This window comes from Rattus norvegicus, chromosome 9 (assembly GCF_021556685.1).
Source record: "Rattus norvegicus strain SHRSP/BbbUtx chromosome 9, alternate assembly SHRSP_T2T, whole genome shotgun sequence".
Taxonomy (NCBI): Eukaryota; Metazoa; Chordata; class Mammalia; order Rodentia; family Muridae; genus Rattus; species Rattus norvegicus.
The window spans coordinates 53541674-53559568 of record NC_141542.1 but is presented as its reverse complement, the minus strand read 5'-3'; the positions used below and the strand labels follow the sequence as shown (position 1 = coordinate 53559568).

Genomic DNA, 17895 nt, shown 5'->3' with positions numbered 1-17895 from the left:
GGCATGGGAAATAATGAGTAATTCTTTATAAAGTGTTACAGGAAGAAGTAGGGTACAGGAAGTACCCAGGGTAGAAAACGCAGCAGGTGTTACCTGCCTAGACCACACGTTGCTTCCAACAGTTATTTATGGCGGGTGTTTGTAGTATAAGGTTGCTTACAATCTGTCGCTGTTTCAGCAAATGCACACACTCACACACACACACACACACACACTCACACATACACACACTCACACACACACTCACACACACACACTCACACACAAACACATACACACAAACACACACACACTCACACACACACATATCTATTTACCTACCTACCTTTGGGTCAGGGGCATGTTAGAGTAAAGCTATATTTTAGCTTGGGTTGTAAAAGCTGCTTGCATAGGAAATCCAAGGCAATTAAGATTGCATTGTTCTCTTAAAGGCAGGTTGAACTTAAAAGGTCTGAGTGCATAGTCGGATAGTAGCCTAAACACCTCTTCCTAGCTGATCTCACAGGGTGTTATTGACTTTGCTGTGAGGTTTGCCAAAAGTTTATTCAGTCTTGGATGTCAAGAGATGGTTTCATAAAAACAAATCACGACAGTTTTTGTTTCTTCCCCTGCTAGGAACAAACCCAGAAATACTAGATAGATAGGCACTCACAAATACTAGACAGCCGCTGTCAACCCCAGCTCACAGGTGGTTTTTTTTTTTTTTTAATTGCACACCTTAATGCTGATTCTGATATTGAAGTCATAACTGACATACATGTTGGCTAGCTGGTTAGGTTAATGGATTTTGGTACAGCAGTCCTAAAGGCAATAGCGTTACATTGTTTAAACCAGGCCCCAGCCAGGTGCCAGCAGGTTAGCCAGTCCGGTGCTTACTAGAGCCGAGTGGAGTAGGTCGCTCTTGTTCCTCACATGCAGAAAAAAGTAGCACTCCAGACATGACCAAGCTAATTGCAGAATCGTGCCTTTCTTTTTGGAACTGAGTCCATGCCTCTTTGAAACCACCTTGTTGGCATGAATTCTGAGTTCAGGCTGATACAGTTAAACAGTAATTAGAAAATCTGCAGATAAAGGGATGCTAAGGTTTGGTGTCTTCATCTTTTAGGGCCAGTGATTTGGTAATGAAGGTGGATGCTCTCCTGTCAGCGCAACCCAAAGGAGAGGCGAGGATCGAGTACCAGTTCTTTGAAGATAAGCACAGGTACAGTGGATGCAGAACTCACACACAGTCCTGAACCCCGAGGCTTCCTTCCTCTCACATCCTTCATTTTCCCAGATAAGGTTTCTGTATACATTGTTAGAGAAATGAAATGAAGTTTCATATGTAAAATTCCGTTTGTAAGAGATGGTACTTCTAGATAGACTTGAAGTAATTGTGTTCATACCCTTTTAATGAAAATAGCATTTAATGAAATAACCAGCTATAATTTCCTGATATTCAGGAGTAATTGGATTGCTTAAATATACCACTTAAATACTTGTTTCTTGTTATTATTATTATTTAACAAACCCATTGTTTCCCAAGAAAAAATAGACTTAGGATATGAAAATGTCTTGAATATGTATGAAATGTATGAATAGATGAAGAACAACCATGTGTCTGTAGCTATCTTCACCATTATAGATGTGCCTCCTGTCTAACCTGCACGTCTGTAGTCCAGATTTACCAGTTATGAGTGTGTCGCATTCAGTGTTTTCTGTGTGTACAACGTGCATACACACACTACATCTATTTGTCTGCATATTTGCACACACATGTACTCACATCTTTTTTTCTAGCATTTGAAAACTTATTGCTGACATGTTATAAACTCTCTAAAGTGTTAGCATATGGAGACTTGATCCCCACTACTGATCACATGTGACCTTCATCCAGTGATGCTAATATAAACTTCTGCTCAGATTCCCTGATGTCCCTGACCACACATTACAGTTATCCGCATGTCTTGAGTCTCCTTTAATCTGAAAGTCTTCTGTACCCCCCTCCCCTGCCCCTTTCTCTTATGGCAGTGACTTCTTAAAGGCCCAGGGTATCTGTGGAGCCCCACAGTATGGCTATTCCCTTAATATTGGACTAGTTTGTTTTTCTGGAGAACCTGAAACATCTGTTCTGGCTGTTCATTTAAAATATTTACTCATCTCATTTGTAATTATGTGTCTGTGTGGGTGTGTGCACATGTGTGCAGTACCTGTGGAGGCCACCAGCTGACAGTCCTCCCTGGTACTGGAATCAGAGGTGGTTGTGACATAGCTGATATAGGGGCTGCAAACAAACTCAGGTCCTCTGCAAAAGCAGCTTGCACTCTTAACTGCTGAGCCATCTCTCCAGACCCTTTTTTTACAAAGGTTTTTATCCCTTCAGCTCATCATATGGATCTTTTTGTTTCCAGTTTTTCAATATGCCTGAAACTTGCTTTAATCAAATAAATCCCATTTAATTGTTATATAAAAATAGTCATTATTTCTGCTTCAAGTAAAAATGACTACACCATCAGTTCTATGAGTCCTTACTTAGTGTGAGCCTTAGACCGGCCAGCAGCAGGTCATTGTCTGGGAGCCTGCTTCATTGTCTTCCACCTACAGCAGGCCGATAGCGTCAGTGTCTGCCTCTTAGCGAGATCCCTCAGTGATTTGGGAGAGCAGTGTTCTTGGACCTTTGCTTTATCCATTCAGTGGGAATATATGATGTCCTGTCCCATTTGGACATTCTACAGTTTTCTCTCCCCGGTACATCAAGTGCATGGTGGTGTCAGTTTGTACTGTTTGTCCTCTGTGTCTTACTTCCTTGAGTCTTTTGCCTCTCGCTATAGAATGTAGGTGTGATTTTTATTTTCAAAACATTTAATTTAAATTTTTGAGTATGGGTGTTTCACCATGTGTATACCTGAGCACGCCCACGTGCAGTGTCCCTGGAGAGCAGGTGACCTACCTCTAGCTGCATGCTTTGCTGGCCATGTTCCTGCTCTGTAGAATTTTCATCAGATCAAACATGCAGTATATGATTTTGCACAAAGAGGTGATGTTTTAAACGTCTGAGAGTCGCTGCTTTTCTTAGCTCTGCCCGTTGTTTGTAAGAGTGTCCACTGGGCACACCGCCGCACCGCTAGTGGTGGTGAGCAGGAACGATCTCTTTCAGACTCACCTCAGGAAGTGGCTGAACACACTTCTGAGTTCGGATGGGGGCGCTGGCTGGCTTGTGCTCATGGCTTCCGGTTTCCCTAAGCACACACCTCACTTGGGTCTACCTCCTTCTGCTAATCAGTAACACTTTGCTGATCCTTATCCTAGTGGGGTAGAAGGTCCTGCTCTTCTAACATCACCCGAGTCACTGTGGTTTAGAGAGAGGCACTGTACCACAAAGATTTATGGGAATCAACAGATGCTGGTCCTCTCTCTTTCTGTCATTTAGAAGGACTGGCTGCACAGCAAACCTGTTTCAGGAAGTCAGAAATAAGTAAAATAGAAAGGAAGCACGAGCAGGTTGACTCGGCAGATGACAGTGCTTGGTGTGTAAGCCCGGTGACTGAATTTTGATCCTAGAACCCGTGGAAAAATGGAGCGAACTGACCCCATCAAGTCATCCAAAAGAGGTGCACACAGCTGCCATGGTGCATGCACACTGTGGCTCATAAATGCCCCCATAATACTAACAGGATGGAATTAAGATGAATAAAAAGTCGAAATATATAACCAAATCCTCTCAGCGGTAAAGCAGAATTCTGTATGCCTTTCTCATCTGTGAATTGTTCTAGGTTCTGAGGAAATTGGTCTGACAGTACACACCAGCCCCAACAATACTCTCCTCTCATGCCTAGCTCTTCTGAGACTTGGAAGAGACCTGGGTATGGAGAAGGCTGGATGCACAAACTGTTGAAAGGTCAAAAGCCATCTCAATATCTAGCAGTACAAGATAATTTCAGAATATAACAGATTTACTTGGCGAACGTAAGAGGTTTCTTATTCAGAATGCTGGGTGTATAGGAACACGTACATGTTTATATTGAAATAGTGAGGGAAGCGGCATTTGGTTTATTTCTCTTGTGCATATGATGGTGATGGGGCCATGTATACGTGACCCACATTTAAGGTCAGAGGACAGCTTGTAGGAGTTGGTCCTCTCCTTCTACCAGGGCTGCCAGGGATCAAACTCAGATGCCAGGCTCTGTGACAAAGCTTCTTTATTATCTGAGCCATCTTGCTGGCCCAAGAAATTGTCTTCAAGAATAACTAATTTTTATACAGCATCTAAAAAGGATCATGTAGATATACAGTGAGATACATAGTCGTGAGATTTCTTTAGATGCTCTCTTTTTTCTGTTTTACAAGTTTTCTAGATTGTTATGTTTGGTTAATTGATGATTATTGATTTCAGTGTTAAAGATTAAATCCAGAGCCTCATGTGTGTTACACACAGCTTTCAATCACTGAACTACATCCCCAGACCCATTATCATTAATTTAATTATTGGTGTTTTTCTTCTTCTACTTTTCTTGCCTGAAAATAAAGTTGGCATCAGGTTCAATAAATGTCAGAAGTAAACATCCAGTATATTTTATAGTTGGCTTTGTGGTGCAAGCATGTACTGGGTACTTGGGAGACTGAGGCAAGAAAATTGCAGGTTCAAGGCCAGCCTAGACAACTTGGTAAGAGCGTCTCAAATGAAAAGCGAAATAGGACGAGGGACATAGCTTGGTGGCAGATAGGGCTCTTGCCTAGGAAATTAACAAAAAGAAAGCAAAACTGAAGAAAAAAAAAACAAAAACAAAAAAACCCAGAACTGAGCAGGTTTTGTTTAAGTATAATCCAGTCTTGCTTTCCTGTCTGTACAGAGGTTTCCACCCCTTGCCTCCAAGGTTCAGCAGAGTAGGCTGTAGCTTTAGTCTCACAGTTGAATAACATTTCGGCTTGTTGGTTCTCATCTGCAGATGTGAAATGCTAAGACGTCTGAACTGTGATACTCTCTGCTGGTATCCTGCACCCTGGCCTCACTGTTTTCCTCTTTCCTCCATGCTAATGTTTGGTTCTTTTGATTTTTTTTTTTCAGTGCAATTAAACTGAAGCCCAAAGAAGGGGAGACATACTATGATGTGGTAGCTGTTGTCGACCCTGTCACAAGAGAAGCACAGAGGCTCGCCCCCTTGCTCTTGGTAGGCCTGCTCTGGAGGTGGTTCATGTCTTTAACCAAAGTAGTCCTGGGCCCTGTGATTGTCTAGGCATTTCCTTTGTCCCTTAAATATCTTCTAGAGGAGGCAGACAATGTGTCTTCATAAGGACTGACACAGGCTTGCTTTCCTCAAGGATTGTATCATGTCCTTACATATGGACACTTTTATGTGTGCTTAAAAAAAAAAAACGAATACAGTACCCTAACATTTCATTTGAGGGTGTGTGTGTGTGTACGCACTAGGGCCTGGACTTGGAACATTACACTGCTATGTGGGCACTCTGCCAATGGGGTGTATCTCTAACCCTAGCTGGTATTCTTTTTAGGATAGTATGATCATCTAGGCCTCTCTGTAAATGTTAATCCACATGCTTTTTAATGTGAACTGAAGCAGTGAGCTCTTGTGTTTTCCATCATTTACCTGCTGTTTCCTCACAAGCGAGTGCTAAACTCTGTGTGAGGAGCAGTGATCTGCAATAGCCTTTTAAAAAAAAGATACATGTACTCATTCATTCACTCATTCAGTCATTCATTCAGTCAGTCAGTCTGTCTGTGGGAACCCATGAGTACATGGGTAGAGTTCAGAGGGCATCTTGCAAGAGTCCGTTTTGCCTTTGGGGTCTCAGGGGTCAAATGTGTTGTGAGCCAGGCAGCAGACGCCTTGCCTGGCTGAGCTACTTTGCCACCCGCCTGCCCTCTTAGGAACCAGGCCTTCTGTGTGGACTCCGTTGGAGCTCTGATGCCCAAAACTTCTCTACTGCAGATGCAACGACAGGCGTTTCCTTGGTGTATCTTCTTGAGATGTTAAAATGCTTTGCCTCCCAAGTAATTGTGAAACAGTTCTGAAGAGAAAACCTAAATATTTTGTCATCTGGCTTGCTTTTTTAGGTTTTGGCTCAGCTGATAAACATGAGTCTGAGAGTATTCATGAATTGCCAATCCAAGCTTTCCGACATGCCTTTAAAAAGGTAAAATGCCATTTCAGGAATATTGTTTTATAACAGTACCAAATCTAAAAGTTAATACTGGGTGGGAGGAATCGGGAACGTTGACAGGTTGATTGTGTATGAAAGGATGTGTCCTGACGGTTTGATGATGTCGCCTCTCTGCTCTGGTTAGACATTCTGAGAACATAGCAGGGCTCTGAAGCACTTAGACAACATCAGTACAAGCTGCTGGCGCATTTATGTCTCACTTTAAAAGAACGGCAGCCATTAGGTCTCATGTAGGAAGCTTACTCTACTCATTCTCCTGCTTCCTGGGATAGGAGCAGACTTGGCTGTGGGAGGCCATTTGTGGAAGTGCCACAATGACCGTGGTAGCTTAGCATATGCTCTGGCCGTGGGGAATGTCTTCCTCAATGAGGGGCAGAGTTCTGTACTTGGATTCTTTATGGACTGCAACAGTTTTGGACTGAAAGAGCTGCGGCTTCCACTGTGAGCTGCTGTTAACTGTTTATTGCATACTATGTTCTCAGTGCCGGCGGAGGACACCAGTACCAGTTAGTGCTCTAATTTTAAGGAAAAGGGTTCTCCTCAAAGAAGACAGTGCTCAGGAAAGTGGTTGTGACCCTGATGGCCAAAGTGTGAAGGGGTCATCTCCTGCATACTTCCTGTCTCCCTTCCCTTGACTTTACAGCAGCCCTGGGAGGCATCACTAGACCAAAAGGTGGCTTGGCTTATTGTCCTGATTTGAAGGATACTGTCCAAATTCAGTTTTTTGTTCACTGTGTGGACTCTGTGATTGCATCAAGAAAGCCTAACACTTGTGTTTCATTTCAGCTTTTACCGTTATGTCTTAGAGCCGGAGATTTCTTTCACTGCAGACAACAGCTTTGCCAAGGGACCAATAGCAAAGTTTCTGGATATGCCTCAGTCTCCGCTGTTTACTTTGAATTTGAACACACCCGAGAGTTGGATGGTAGAATCTGTCAGAACACCCTATGATCTTGATAATATTTACCTAGAAGAGGTAAGAATGTAATTGATTTTGAATATTGAATCACATGTCAGTAAAATCCGTTTGTCCTTCAGTCAGTGGCGACCGCTGGAGCAGGGTGGTGTGTGTCGCTGCTCACACATACGTCAGTGCCCTCCTTACAGCAGTAGCTTTGTTCAGATGCCCGTCATGTTCAGTAAAGGCTGCCCCTTTAAAAGCGCTCATTAGAAGCTGAGGTGTGTGCATATAACACCCACTCCCTGTCTCTCTGGCAGTTAGGAATTTATTTTTGTTTCTGATGTCTGAGCTGTTACCCAACGGGTAGTCTTCATGGCTGAAGTGGTTGGTTTTTGACACGTTTGTTTGTTTGTTTGTTTGTTTGTTTGTTTGTGTGGGGGCTGGGGAGTACCATGGTGTACATGGGAGCCAGTCAGGGAATTTCTGTGGACATCAGATCTCCTTCTGTCATAGAATCCAGGATCGAGTTCAACATCAGCCTCAGTGATTTTTATCCTTGTGATTATTTCCCTGGGTCCTGCAGATTGCGTTTTGAGTATACATGTGTAATGTGACGAGGTTAACGTTGACCTTTCAGGTGGACAGTATAGTGGCTGCTGAGTATGAGCTGGAGTATCTGTTACTGGAAGGTCATTGTTACGACATCACCACAGGCCAGCCCCCTCGAGGACTGCAGTTCACGTTAGGAACTTCAGCCAACCCAACAACTGTGGACACAATCGTGATGGCCAATCTGGTAGGTATTCGGTTCATCAGATGGGAAAACTTCCGTGGTGGTTATTTAGATGCCGTAATTTATGACAGGACAGTTAACATTCTGAACCATGGAGTGAAATAAGAATCAATAGTGGACTGAGTGTAGTCAGTGTAAAAGTGCGTGGCTTGCTCTCCATGGAGCACAGCAGGCAGGCTTCTCGACTCCACCGCCCTGCTCTCCTGAGTCCTTGCTTCTTAGCTTGTTGGGTGATAGTTTTTTGGTTTGTTTTGCTTTACTTTCCCCTAAGTTGTTAACTATGTTTTAAATTTTTTTAATTATCATGGCCACAAGACCCTGGGTTCAATAGCCAGTACAATGAGAGAGGGAGGTGTAGATGGGTTTTCATACACACATACATGATCTGACACTTTAAAAGAAAATGTTAGTATTCATCAGAAACATTTTAAATTTAAAGAGAACTGAACCTGTACTTTGTTTGTGTCCTAGGGATATTTTCAGCTCAAAGCCAACCCAGGAGCCTGGATTCTGAGACTGAGGAAGGGGCGCTCGGATGACATTTATAGGATCTACAGGTAGGACCAGGTGATGGCTTCATATAGAGAGACTCAGCTTTAGTTGCACGGTATCTGGCCTTACCCAGGCGTCGTGTGTGACAAAGCCTAGCTTTCAGGGACAGTAAGTGTGGGAGAAGTTGTAGCAATGAGTTGGATAGTAAGGGGTATAGAGCTGACTGGTGTGAGGTCTGGTCTCCATTGCTTTCCCTGTCAGAGCTGTATCAGAAGTTATTCTGTCCCTGATGCAGACAACAGGAGCTTTGACCGCTTGACTTCCTGGGAAGCGGAGTGGGATTGGCCCTGTTTAGTACACTGTTGGGAGGTGTTTATCTTGATCCCGGGCTGGGTGCTTTGTGCGTGCACAGAGCACATGAGCTCTCTGTGAAGTCTGACTGTCAGCCCTGGTCCCTGGGCTGCAGTTGTATAGATGTCCTCTATTACAGACTGTCAGTGACAGGAATTGTCTTAAAGTTCAAACAACCCCAGAACACTATTTTAAAGTTGTGGTCTCTTTCCCGTTTAACAGTTTAAATTAGTCCTTAGTTCTGTGCCAGTTTGTATAGGGAATGGTTCTCATTATGGTTTATGTGAACATCCTAATGTGTGTATTTGCTTTGGCTTCATGGCATCTTATTTGATATGGGGAGGCAGTGTGGACCAGTGGTTTTGGTTTTTTGTTTTTGTTTTTCTAAAGATGTATTTATTTATATGAGTACACCACTATAGCTGTCTTCAGACACACCAGAAGAGGGCACTGGATCCCATTACAGATGGATGTGAGCCACCATGTGGCTGCTGGGAATTGAACTCAGGACCTCTGGAAGAGCAGTCAGTGCTCCTAACCACTGAGCCATCTCCCCAGCCCCGTGGTTTTGGTTTTGATGTGGAATTTTACTCTCTTGTCAGGGCTTGAACTGGACTCAGGTGAGTCTTCTGCCTTAGTCTCCTGTAGTTGAAACTACAGGCGTGCATCACCATACCTAGCTTTGTGCAGATTTCTAAGTCAACAACTATGGGAATTTTGTGCTGTTATAATGTCCTTAGTGTAAACAGGACCTATGAACATATGAGCGTTGTCATGGTCTGTCCTGTGCTCATCCTGCCTGAGAACCCTTCACTCTTTGCCTGGTACTCTGAAAGGAAGTCAGTTCACTTCTCTAGCCTGGAGATGGAAATTTTTCGTGAACATTTCTTTGTCCTGTAAAGGTGTTTTTTTAGACTGAGGAAACTGTTGGTTTGAAGCTTTCTGTGATGAAGATGGGCAAGCACAGCAGTGGTCCTGAGTATTCACTGCATTCTGGGATTGTGATTTCTCTCTCTGTCTTACTTCTCTAAGCCATGACGGAACAGATTCCCCTCCTGATGCAAATGACGTTGTTGTCATCCTCAATAACTTCAAGAGCAAGATCATCAAAGTGAAGGTGAGCCTGCTCTGCTCTGGCAGCCACCGTCTGAGGATAGACAGCGGTCAGCCACTGCCTGAGGACGCTGACTCTAGTGGCTGTCAGGAGAGCATTCTCACTGTAGCTTATTAAGATACTGTGTAGTGTTCCATTTTGTGTTAATTATTGTTGTGATTTTTACCCTGCCTAACTTACAAATTAAGCTTTATTATAAATAGAATGAACAAAGCTATAATAGACATACAAGGTTCTGTGCTCTCTTAGATTTCATGCATCCACTGGGGGCTTGGAATGTTTCCCATCAGATAAAGTAGGACTGCATTTTGAAGTCATTCTGGGATTCCATTTGGAAGTGTTTTTGTCTTAATAATTCTAGGGATGCTGCTTAAGAAAATGTCTTTGTGAAGTAAACTTCTAGTTTTCTTCAGTCAACAGATTGTCACTTTTGGTAATCTTAGAGTCCCATTTTATACAAAATGTTCCCACAAAGACTCTGCGTCCTATCTCACTTGTAGCTCCAAAGTCCTGATTGACCTGACTGGGACTTGCTATGTAGACCAGGTTGGCCTCGAACTCAGATCTGTTTGACTGCCTCCCACGTGTTACGATTAAAGGCAGTTGTGCCTGCCTTGCCCAGCTCAGCTTTGCCTTTTATTTAAGTCTTTATTTATACATATGTAAATGTGCTTGTGTGAATGCATGGCACATGTGCACCTGTGAGGGGCAAAAGAGAGCATTGGTATCTCTTGAAGCCAGAGTTCCGGGCTTGTGAACTACCCAGTACTGGGAACTGAGCTCAGGTCCTCTGGAAGAGCAGTATGTGTGTGCCCTGGACCACCGAGCCATGTCTCCTGCTCTGGCTCGGACGTTTTCATACCCACAATTCACTGCGTTATTATTTTATTCTCAGAAGACTGGGAAGGACAGTAAGTGACAGTTTTTATAGGCAGGATGGTGCACACCGACAGACCCAGTACTAGGGAATTAGAGTTGGGAAGATCAGGAATTCAAGGTCAGCCCTGTCTGCACTGTGAGTTCGAGACTACCTTGCATGATATGAGACACTATCTACAAAAACAAGCATAGAGTCCAAAAGCAGGTGACTTTATTTAAAGTCTTTTCTTACTCTCTCTCCTCAGCATTTTGAAATTCTCTGTCTTAAAGTAAAATGATTGTAGGATAAATAACTGCTACACATGGTAAAACCTAAAGTCAGCCATGCAGTGGCTGGAGGAGGACGGCCCCAGAGAATCCTTTGTGGTAGAAGTCCTGAGCAGGGACCACGGCCTGATGTGCTCTCTCAACAGTTCCTGCAGGCTGCATTCTTCCCTTGAAGTTGCCAGCTAGAAGAAATAGTCTTCTGGTTTACTCCCGCTGTTTCTATGCATCTGACCTTGGTCTTGGCTCCTTGTACAATTCTAAGAGGTTGCTAGCTGCTCCCTGAAGGCTTTAACATGAGTATTCTGATAAACACACTGCTGTAGTACTGACTGTCTGGGTGAGGGTTTCCTTTAGTTGAATTGGGTGATTGTTTCCTGTTGGCAGTACTAGCGTGCAGCCAGTGAAGATCAGGTTTGCGCCTGTCAGACCTATCGTGTACAATTGCAGGTTCAGAAGAAGGCCGACATGGCTAATGAAGACTTGCTGAGCGACGGGACGAATGAGAATGAGTCTGGATTCTGGGACTCATTCAAGTGGTAAGTCGAATTGGAAGCGCTTACATGGGAAGGGGGGCTGAGAGGTGGGAACCATGCACCCTTGGAATAAGGGGTTTCTGGAATGCACTCTGCCCTCCTGGTGGGTGGGGCCCACTGCTGGGATAGGTGACGGTCATTATTCTGCTGACCTTCCACTGGACAGCTGCCTTCTTTGGAGTAGCTTGTGTTCCAAGTATTCCTAAATGACCAGGAGCCTTGGGAGAGCACCCTCCTTACTACCTCCTTGTCCCCATACCCGGCCTAGCATCTCCTGTTGCTTCCCTCTGGAGCAGGAAGGCTCAGGCAACTGTCCTTTTCCTCTCCTGACAGGTTGTGTTGGCCCCACATTGTAAGTGCTGTTTTAATTCTGTCGTCACAGGGGCTTCTCAGGACAGAAGACTGAGGAAGTAAAGCAAGATAAGGACGACATAATCAATATTTTCTCTGTTGCATCTGGTCATCTCTACGAAAGGTTTCTTCGGTTAGTTCTCATTATTTGTTATATAAATGAATTTGTTACAGTATTCTTTGCACGAAAGGATTTGCTCAATGTGTTGTGTGTGTGTGTGTGTGTGTGTGTGTGTGTGTGTGTGTGTGTGTGTGTAGTACTCTTAGGGCTGTGGCTAGCTCACTGCATAAAGTTCTGTTTGTTTCGAACTGGTTCACTCCAATGAAGTAGAGCTACATGGTGCTCTGTGTGGATATTACAAAGCTATAGACCTTTAGTATCCTATGCACACCTTATAGATTATTCTTGGGGGTTTTTTTGGCCATTGAATATTGCATAAACCCAGAAAATAGGGAATTTAGCGTAGAAAGAACAGAAACTATGTAACACATTTGGCCATCTTCTACAGATCCACAGGACATTAAAGCAAGATTTCAGTTTTATTTGAGAACTCCTTTACTTGCACACTGATGCTAGAATGGGAGGGAGTTTGTCTGGGTCATGCAGCTGGAAGCAGGCAGGTCATTGCTTGCAGCTGTTGATGTGGTTACGGGGGTGGGGGGTAGGGTGGGAGGGTGAAGGGTGGGGCGGGTGGGGAGACTTTCAGGATCAGTGTGGGATCCTGAGGTCTCAGGGTGACTGGGAGCTCAGCTTTGAAGACACATTACCTGAAGGTCCCAATTTCACAGTTGTTTGTCTTTTTAGTTTTCATTATAAATCTGATAAGAAAATAATAAAAGTAGTCATTTGGTTAATTTTTACTCCTTTTTCCAATAAAATGACAGCAGTGATGATAGCCTTCCTGAGCCTGTGCCCTCTGGTTCCCTTCCTCATTACTGACTCCCCTTCTCTCACAGCTCTCTGTTCGGGCTGACAGAGGCTATGTATGTTGCATTTGCCCTGTACCAAATGTTGCTGTGCCTGAGCATGGGTTTGGAGAGTGGTGTAGTCCTGACCATGGCCCTCAGTGCTAACTCACTCACACCACCAGTTGATGGGATGGGTCATTCGAAGTGCAGCATAATTAGTGTCTGCCTCTATCTGTTGGAATATCCTTACAGGGAAATGCTTGTCTCTCTCGGTGACATGTTTAGAGTGCGGTACGTACACTTTCCCATTAGCAAAGGTCTCTGCCTAACTGAACCGTGAGTTAGCTCTGCTGTCATTCTTGTGAGTTTCTCTGCTTGATGTTGCTGAGGTTAAAAAGCATTGGGAAATGATTATTTGTTTTGTTTGGCAGCATCATGATGCTATCAGTCCTGAAGAATACCAAAACTCCTGTGAAATTCTGGTTCTTGAAGAATTATTTGTCCCCCACATTTAAGGTTTGTTCATGGGGAAAAGGTAAACCTTGTTAAGAGAATACGTGCACTGTAACATTTTCTTTTCTATGTTTGTTTTATCTGTATCTTTACCTTTTATCCCTTTGTTAGAATACTCTAATTTCATTCTCCCTTTCTGGGTTGGTATTTTTTTCCAGGTTGCTCTGTTTGGGGTAATAGTGTTTATGAATCTAAACCCAAAATTATGGCCTGCTTGAAGCTAGGTGATACAGGAGGAAAATCTTTGTCTTTTCTTTCTTTTTTACTTTTTTATTTTTTTTTTATTTATTTTATTTATATGGGTACACTGTCACTGACTTCAGACATACCAGAAGAGGGCATTGGATCCCATTACAAATGGTTGTGAGCCACTTTGCGGTTGCTGGAAATTGAACTCAGAACCTCTGGAAGAAGTCAGTACTCCTTAACCACTGAGCCATCTCTCCAGCCCATTTTTGTCTTTTCTAAGAGACAATGTTTTAGAAAAAGATCACAGTCCTTGCCTTGGAGGCTTGCGTGTCGTCCCTTAGTTTAGAAAGCACAGTGATGTGTGTTTTGAGAATGAATACTTTTCTCATGAGTAAGGTCTGAGGGGGCTGCTTTCCCTGTGCCAAAAGAAAAGTTTCCAGCGTGGCTCGTATTAGCTTGGCCTGATTTTCCTGAACTCACTTTTTCTCTAGTATTTGTAGACAACTTTGTATTCAGTGTGACTCATCTCAGATGAGTCGTTACCTTACCTCTGATCTCCTGAGAGCTGCTATTTGGAGCACAGAACTCGGATTTGTCAACACCAGGAGCCTACTCAGAGTTCTGGCTCTGCTGTGTGATAGCCTGGGTTAGACTCAGCCTTGAGAAGACCTTAATATCAAACTCGAGTGTTTTACTAAAATTAAATTTAGATAAGTGAACCCGGAGCTTATGTACCAACCCCCACCACACACACAAACACACACACACACACACACACACACACACACACACACACACACACGAGTTATAAAGTTGTAAATCTAAAAGCCATCCCTTGCAGATTTCCATCATTTCTTGTGGTGAATAGACATTGCCAAGAAATAGGGATTGGACCAGAGTTTAGATGTTTTCTTATGTGAGTAAAGTGGATTAAAGCCAGATTTTTCTAGACCTTGTTTTAGTGTGTTTTAGTTGTATGGTAATAATAATGGTGGCTAACTTACATTAAGGCATTGGTTTTCTTTTTTTTTTTTTTGGTTCTTTTTTTTTCCGGAGCTGGGGACCGAACCCTAGGCAAGCGCACTACCCCTGAGCTAAATCCCCAACCCCGGCATTGGTTTTCTTAATCAGAATGAATGATTGTTGTTCCCTTTGTCTAAAAATAGGAGTTTATACCTTACATGGCCAAAAAATACAATTTCCAGTATGAGCTTGTTCAGTACAAATGGCCACGGTGGCTTCACCAGCAGACCGAGAAGCAGCGAATTATCTGGGGCTACAAGATCCTCTTCCTGGATGTGCTTTTCCCGTTGGTTGTTGACAAATTCCTCTTTGTGGATGCTGATCAGGTAAGCTCGCACACACGGGGTTAACATGATTTTTCAGATGGCAAAGCACCTGTGTTTGCATCAGTATTTCAGAAATAGGAAAAGAAATCACCCAGATGTCATTACTTTTTATGTTTACGTTCCATCAGCACATCTTTTCTTTAAAAACTTTTGGAGAGTTTATGCTTGTATACAATAAAATGAATAACCCACTATATCCAATTAGAGCAGCCCATGGGTACATGGGCACAGAGCCATCCACTGGAGCATGAGATCCTGTTAGTGACCATATCCTGAAAAGAGAAAGATCCTCCTTCCTGGCAGCTCTCCACAGTAATGGGTGTCCATTCATCCGCACTGTGCCTGGTTGATGCTGTACAGGTGCCACAGCTGCTCTGAGTCCAGAAGACAGCATTCCACGTCAGTCCTTCCCATCCTTCACACAGCAGTCCTCCCTATCCTCCCATAGCAGTCCTCCCTATCCTCCCATAGCAGTCCTCCCAATCCTTCCATAGCAGTCCTCCCTATCCTCCCATAGCAGTCCTCCCAATCCTTCCATAGCAGTCCTCCCAATCCTCCCATAGCAGTCCTCCCTATCCTCCCATAGCAGTCCTCCCTATCCTCCCATAGCAGTCCTCCCAATCCTTCCATAGCAGTCCTCCCTATCCTCCCATAGCAGTCCTCCCAATCCTTCCATAGCAGTCCTCCCCATCCTTCACACAGCAGTTCTCCCAATCCTCCCATAGCAGTCCTCCTATCCTCCCATAGCAGTCCTCCCAATCCTCCCATAGCAGTCCTCCCAATCCTCCCATAGCAGTCCTCCCAATCCTTCCATAGCAGTCCTCCCCATCCTTCTGCAGCAGTTCTCCCAATCCTCCCATAGCAGTCCTCCCAATCCTCCCATAGCAGTCCTCCCAATCCTCCCATAGCAGTCCTCCCTATCCTCCCATAGCAGTCCTCCCTATCCTCCCATAGCAGTCCTCCCAATCCTCCCATAGCAGTCCTCCCCATCCTTCTGCAGCAGTTCTCCCAATCCTCCCATAGCAGTCCTCCCTATCCTCCCATAGCAGTCCTCCCAATCCTTCCATAGCAGTCCTCCCCATCCTTCTGCAGCAGTTCTCCCAATCCTCCCATAGCAGTCCTCCCTATCCTCCCATAGCAGTCCTCCCTATCCTCCCATAGCAGTCCTCCCAATCCTTCCATAACAGTCCTCCCCATCCTTCTGCAGCAGTTCTCCCTGTCCTTTCTGTCTCATTTTCCTCATTGTTCTCTGAGTCTCAGGATGCAGATACTCCATTCAGCACTGAGCATTCAGTCTCCTTTTCACTTTGACCGGCTTTGTATCTGCTGCCTACTGCATAAGCTTCTCTGACCAAGGCTAAGGGCAGTGCTAATAATAAATATTCAGAAGGTTTTAACATAAATATGTAGAAGGTACCTTGAGAGCATCACTATTTAATAAAATAACAATATCAGGTTCTGCTCTGTAGCCTATGGGCTTTTGGCCATAGTTTCAATACTAGGTATGAAGTTTCCTCCTGTGGAGCAAGCCTCAAATCCAGTCAGAAAGCCATTAGTCATCCCATAATAGTCACCGTGCTGCACTGGTGCCAGCGCTTTCTCCTACTCTGTGGACTGTTTACACACACCTTACAGCAAAGCTTGACAGAAGCTTTTTGTTCCAAAAGAGCACATTTGTTCACTGAATACTTTATTTCCTGGGCTTATTAGAGTCTATTCAGACTCTCTGCCTCCCTAATGCTGCGGCTCTTTAGCACACTTCCTCATGCTGTGGCCATCAGCCGGAACATTACTTTTGTTGCGACTTTGTAATAGCAGTTTAATTACTGTTGTGAATTGTAACGTAAATAAAGATCCAAGCGCAGAACAGCCTTAGGCCCATGAAAGGTCTCGACCCACATGTTGAGAACCACTGCTGTGAGTTGAGGTCCCTTACTCTTTTGTCCAACAACTTCAGAGTACGAGATCTTTTAATTTCATCTTATTTTTATGTGCATTGGTGTTTTGCTTGCATTCCTATGTGTGAGGCTTTTGCATCCCCTGGAACTGGAGTCACACACAGGCACTTGTGAGCTGCCATGTGGGCTCTAGGAATTGAACTTGGGTCCTCTGGAAGAGCAGTCAGTGCTCTTAACCACTGAGCCAGCCCAGAGTATCAGGTTTTATGTCGAAGTTCTTTAACAAGTGGAGTTTAGTTTTTGCAGAGTGAGAAATCAGAATCTAATTTCATTTTTCCTGCATGTTGAAATCCAATCTTCTTAGTACCATTTGTTGAAGATGATGTCTTTTCTCCAGTGAGTACTTTTGATACTTTTTGTTAAAAATCAAAACTCGTGGGGTTGGGGATTTAGCTCAGTGGTAGAGCGCTTGCCTAGGAAGCACAAGGCCCTGGGTTCGGTCCCCAGCTCTGAAAAAAAGAACCAAAAAAAAAAAAAAAAAATTCAAAACTCGTAATGTGTCTTGTATCTGGGTCCTCCGTTCTAGTCCACTGATCTCCATGTCTGTTTCTGGTGTCCGTTCCTGCTGTTTTTATTGCTAGTATAATGTGAAATGAGATATATATATATATATTACATCGAGGCCTCCTGATCTGTCTGTTTGCTTGGGATTGTTTTGGCCATCCTTGGTCTTTGTGCCTCGTCTCTGAGGCATGGCCTTGGAATTTCTGTTTGAACTGCACTCAGTGTCTTTACAGTCTTTTGGGGGATGGCATTTTCATGATGACCCCTCTAAGACCCTGAGCAGACCATCTCTTTCTTTTCTCTTCTGTCACAGCCCCCCACCCCTTACCCCCAGTTTCCTTCGCTGCTTTTGCTTACCTGGTTAAGTTATTCCCCATGGTCTTTGTTGTTCCTATGTCTGTTTGTGCTTTTCCTGGTTTCTTTTCCAGGCTATTATCGGAATATAAGAAGGTGACTTTTTTTTTTTTTTTAATGCCACTTTGCTGAAATGTATCAGCTCAAAGACTTTTTTGGAGTCTTAAGCATCTGTTTTATATAGAATACTGTTATCTTCAAAAAGGAATACAGTGACTTCTCCTGTTTGTATTTCTTTTCTTCTTTTGTCACATTGTTCAGGCTAAGACTCTAAGCACT

At 43.8% G+C, this 17895-nt stretch overlaps 1 protein-coding gene across 2 annotated transcripts in view; it reads left to right on the top strand.

Moving 5' to 3' along the window:
- The window catches only part of Uggt1 (UDP-glucose glycoprotein glucosyltransferase 1), a 113222-nt gene that overhangs the window by 78136 nt on the left and 17191 nt on the right, over positions 1 to 17895 (top strand). For both annotated transcript variants that reach the window (XM_087564676.1, NM_133596.2), the window contains 11 exons: positions 1106 to 1201; positions 5045 to 5147; positions 6053 to 6132; positions 6946 to 7135; positions 7698 to 7856; positions 8325 to 8410; positions 9729 to 9813; positions 11404 to 11492; positions 11872 to 11973; positions 13181 to 13265; positions 14618 to 14800. In XM_087564676.1, coding sequence (XP_087420802.1) covers positions 1106 to 1201; positions 5045 to 5147; positions 6053 to 6132; positions 6946 to 7135; positions 7698 to 7856; positions 8325 to 8410; positions 9729 to 9813; positions 11404 to 11492; positions 11872 to 11973; positions 13181 to 13265; positions 14618 to 14800 — 1258 coding nt within the window. The remainder of the gene's footprint in view (positions 1 to 1105; positions 1202 to 5044; positions 5148 to 6052; positions 6133 to 6945; positions 7136 to 7697; positions 7857 to 8324; positions 8411 to 9728; positions 9814 to 11403; positions 11493 to 11871; positions 11974 to 13180; positions 13266 to 14617; positions 14801 to 17895) is intronic.